This window comes from Diadema setosum, chromosome 4, assembly GCF_964275005.1.
Source record: "Diadema setosum chromosome 4, eeDiaSeto1, whole genome shotgun sequence".
NCBI classification, from domain to species: domain Eukaryota; kingdom Metazoa; phylum Echinodermata; class Echinoidea; order Diadematoida; family Diadematidae; genus Diadema; species Diadema setosum.
The window spans coordinates 35455737-35460594 of record NC_092688.1 but is presented as its reverse complement, the minus strand read 5'-3'; the positions used below and the strand labels follow the sequence as shown (position 1 = coordinate 35460594).

The 4858-nt window shown below is 41.3% G+C and overlaps 1 protein-coding gene across 1 annotated transcript; it reads left to right on the top strand.

The window, feature by feature from the left end:
* Positions 1 to 864: 864 nt before the first annotated feature.
* LOC140227187 (E3 ubiquitin-protein ligase TRIM56-like) lies at positions 865 to 1962 on the top strand. Its single transcript, XM_072307616.1, has one exon. It carries the CDS (start codon positions 865 to 867, stop codon positions 1960 to 1962), a length of 1098 nt encoding a protein of 365 aa, XP_072163717.1.
* Positions 1963 to 4858: the final 2896 nt, after the last annotated feature.

The following is a 4858-nucleotide window of genomic DNA, read 5'->3' as shown; positions in this document are numbered from 1 at the left end:
ATGGTGCAATGTTTTTTGCAATGTCCGAATTCAGATTTTAAAAGAGCGGTGTAATGATCAGGTTATCATTGCAAAGTTATTATGTAGTGAACATGTGACTGGGGTATCTATACGGAATTTCCATTTTCGGCTAGAAGGCGACTTGTTCCAACACTGTAAGTGTCTATCTTGGAAAGGGGAAAAACTTGAAGGCGACTTCTTAAAACTCACCTATAGGTGAAAAGTTGCCTACTTGTCCAAAGCATGTCTGAACAAATTGCCTTCTCGCCGCATGTATTGGTTTTTGTAGCGATGTATACAGGGCTTACATAAAAGAACCTTTGTCCGCGATATACACAGCGTATAAAAAAAAGGTAATCCAACTTTGGAGGGCTGCCATTTCATAATTGTCAGCTATGGAGGGCACAATGTTCGTTGTGAGGAAAGAAGAACTCTTCCTCTTTCGATTGATACCTAATTATGTTGACAAATTTCATGTTAATGTTAATGTTACCACTTTCATTGGCAGATCCCATCCATTCAGTGAGACATGCATTGTTCCTTAGCGATGACACTCATACTTGGAAAAAGTGCAGTTTGTCATTGTTGTCTTTAAAGTTCATGTGCTCAGTCATGCATGAAATTTGTCAGCATAATTAGGTATCAATGGAAAAAGGAAGAGCTCTTCTTTTTTCACAACTAAATTGCATTCTGCAGAGCTGACAGTTATGAAAATAATGGTCGCCCTCCAAAGTTGGATTACCTTTTTTTTTTAATACGCACAGTACAATTTAGCAACTGCTACGTGTGTTCTTCGTCTTGTTACGACTTTAATAAGGTTTTCCTTTATACTATTCGTGCAATGCAGGTCAGCAGGTGACAAGCATGGCCGCAGCGGAACAGGCTTCGACGGACGAGTCGACATGCCCCATCTGTAGAGATGTCCTAAGTGAACCGAAAATGCTGAGTTGCATTCACACCTGCTGCCAGGAATGCTTGGTGCGCTTGCACAACTCGCAAGGACGGGGTGAGAGTATCAGTTGCCCCGTCTGTCGTACCGTTTGCCCGGTACCAGATGGCGATGTATCTAACCTAACAACCAAGCAAACCACCGACAGACCATCCGCTCTGAATGTGAGTTTCACGCGCTGCACACTATGCGACGTAGGCGAGGCAGGCGAGGCAGCACTTGCCGAAATCTACTGTCAGAATTGCGCCAAGCCGATTTGCCCATCGTGTCTTTCCACGCACAACAGTCTATACGAAGAAGCCGAGCACAAATTGGTTACCTTGCAGCAGGTCGAGAGCGGGGAGGAGAAGATCCGCAGCCCGTGCGAGGAACACTCGCAGGAGCTCAAAGAGTTCGTCTGCGTGGACTGCCGGAAATACCTCTGCGTCCTATGCCGCCTCCCTCCGGACCACGAGGGACACACCGTCGTCGAGTTCAAAGATTTCGAGGAGAACCAGGAGGCCGACATAGGCCGCTTGCAGAGCAGAGTGGACGACAACGTCGGTGATATCACTGAATACTTAGAATATCTAGATCACGTGAAGGAAACCCAAGTGGCGGATGCTATCGAGGCGCAGAAGCTGCGGATAGATGAGGTGTATCAGGAGTGCGTGGATCGACTCAAGAGTGTTCGCGACGCCCTCTGCCAGGAGTGCGACCAATTCAAGGAGAAGTTATCCAAAGAACTCGATGACGAAGCCAACTTCCAGCGCATCGTACTTGACTCCATCAGCGAGCAGTCCAGCGCAGTAGGAAAACTAACGGAGACAGCCCTGCTTCAGCAGTCCATTCCCGACGAGTCGCCACGGCGGGATCTGGAGAAGATGTTGGATAACGTCTATCTTGACCACAACAAGCTAGAGAAGATCTCACGCCGCGCCTCTAATCTCAAGTTCTATCCTTCCAGAGAGATCGGGAACGTTGCCGACTTGCACCTCGGGACGGTCGAAACGATTCAAACAGACAATGCGTAGATTGTCCTGTTCTGAAGGTAACGCCTAGAAGCGTGTAAATCAGATCTGTTCGACTGGACGTACTTGTGAAAAATCAAGGAGAGAACAGTGTATAGTGACTCGTCCGAGTCACTTCTTCATCTCTTTCTGACCGGCGAGCATTCACTCATGATGGGTTAATGGGCGATGTTACTGCCTTTATTGTCTGTATTGCCTAGCCAATAAGTTATTATGCTATCTCCAAGGACATGGGTTTTCCTGTCATTGCTGACAGGGGTTCAGTATTTCCTTGTCAATGCGATCATGAGTAATTGTTATTTTTTGGTCTTTCAATGTGTGAGTTCCAGTTGCAATTATGTCATGGATTTTTGTTATAATGTGTGTGTCACGGTCTAAAGAGATCATGATTCTCAATGTTCATACGATGATACCATGCAAGTCTTCGCGGGTTTGTAAGAGGGAATTTCAATGAAGTAAAAAAAAAAAAAAGTAGAACATAATAATTTCTTCCGAATGTTTGTTTAACCGAAAATAAAATAAGGTTCGTTTAACACTCTGAAGATTCGTTAATCCAAATATCAAATTAGGTTTATAATTCTGAAGTATCGCTAGTACGCACCTTCTTTTCATTTCCTTTGGTTTAACGAAAATTGTTTCATTTTTGCATTCTCGAACCATCGGAATTTAACTAACCTAGTTTTATCTTCGGATTGATGAACCTTCGGGATAACGAACCTTCAGAACAACGCCACAATTGTTCTGATTAACAAATCCTATTACATTTTCGGATTGACTAGCATTTATGTGTTTTCGGATTAACAAACATATGTAAAAGTGGAATCCGTAAGGAGATGTCATACGAAAAAAAAAAAAACCAACCCCGAAACGCAATTGTTCTGATGTTTAAAATGGATGTCTCTCTCTCTCTCTCTCTCTCCCTCTCTCTCTCTCTCTCACTCTGATATAATCTACGACCGTGGCGATAATATTTCTCCAGCATCAATGCATTTACGTGTTCGGAATTCATTGTTTATTCTGATTTGTACCTCTTATTCCATATAGGTTTTACCTTACAGCAATTACTCAGAGGAAGGGCATTTCCATTACTTGCGTATATACCCCCCCCCCCAAAAAAAAAAAAAAATCTTTAAATAGAGTCTTTCCCGCCTTTGCTGGATTTACATCCACTCTATTGATGTGTTGATACATTGTATTGTATAGGTTTTTTTTTTCTTGTCATTTCTATGATATGCGTACCTATAAGCAAGCCATGTGTACCAAACAAAACAAAAACAAGCATTGAATCTATTACTGAAATAAGGGCGTCAGTTCCTGAGTAAACTATACGTAAGCGATATTTACTTGAGCTATGTGTAGAATTGTCATTCAAAGTATGAAACTGGGGATAAAATTCATCCTCCTGTCATTAGCCGTGTAGTTTAGATTTTCTTGTATCTATTAGTTAAGGTTTATGCTTTCTGTGTTCTAAAGACTTTGTATATATTTAAATAATAGCTACATAAGAGGTGCAATTCAAGTTCTGTAGGTCAAAGAACTCGAGATGAAAGGAATCATTAATTGGTACATGTACTAGCATTACACGGCATATTGACCACGTAACTATGATGTCATTTATTGAAAGGTTCTCATTGGTTCATTTATTGAAGAATGACACACCCACTCAATTTTGAATGTTCTCCAGAAGAGGATGATCAGTGAATGTATCTCATCTTGTCGCGATGAGTTTGATCATATGATATTATTTGTGTGTAGTACCCCCCCCCCCAAAAAAAAAAGAGACAATGACTGTCCATTAGTCTGAATAGTCTGATAACGATGAGTATAAGACAAGTGACGTCACCATGGTCACAGTCATACGTCACACTCTTCCACGATCTGATGGTCGTAGGAGCTAGTAATCATCGTGCTTACATTCACAAGACACGATTTCGGTGTCATTATGTCGCATCTCGCATGAATTCCCTCCGATTGTGTCAAATCTGGCTCATGAATTTTATCAAAATCAATAGCGGTTGTTATAAGCCTAATTATGATCATGATCAGTCAATGAACACTGATATTAAAGGGGAATACAGAATAAATGTATCATTTAACAATGTTTAATCAATGTCTTTCAAACAGTACTTATCCAGATGATATATCCAATGTATGTACTTGGCTTACATGACTGCAATGGATTGTATGGTTTAGTCTCATACACATACAAACATTTTGCTTATGTTATGTGAAATTCATGATTTTGAGACTCTGTAGTAATCTGCCTTCCGTGTGATTATTTTCTTGTCACAATGCTATAAACAGATTCTAACTCCTTATTTCACACTTAGCATTCGGGAAACCATGGCATATGATAGTAAGATTCCATCACAGTTTAGTGACTTCTTTTCTTGCGCACATCAGGCAGTATAGCCACAGGACGGTTCAAAATCAAATCCTTTCAGCCGATGACTGGCTTCATTATACCTTTTAACAATTCCATTTTGTTCCATTTCACTTCTGTTTACACAGTTTTCACATGTAAGTAAAATACAAACAACTACAATTCTTTTGTGACACCTTGATATGACAGGTAGGGTTCGCTAACGGTTAATCCGAACTTCTGTTGGGTAATTAAGAGGGTTCAATACTCCTTAAATACGAAAGTGAAGTAGGGTTCAATTTTTATGGAGGCTGGGTTATCCTGAAGTGGAGGTCCCCATGTGTGAGAGAGTGACAACTAATTTAAGAAAGAGATCCCGGTTCATTCATTCATCAAAAAGAGCAGGTCGCATAACCCGGTAGAGTGGTCCACCTCACACCCAACTGGACCCCATGGAAGACCAGTTGATGCTGGATATGGGTTTTCAAACCGTCTTCTCGGATGGAAAATTAAACGAACGAACAAACAAACAAACAA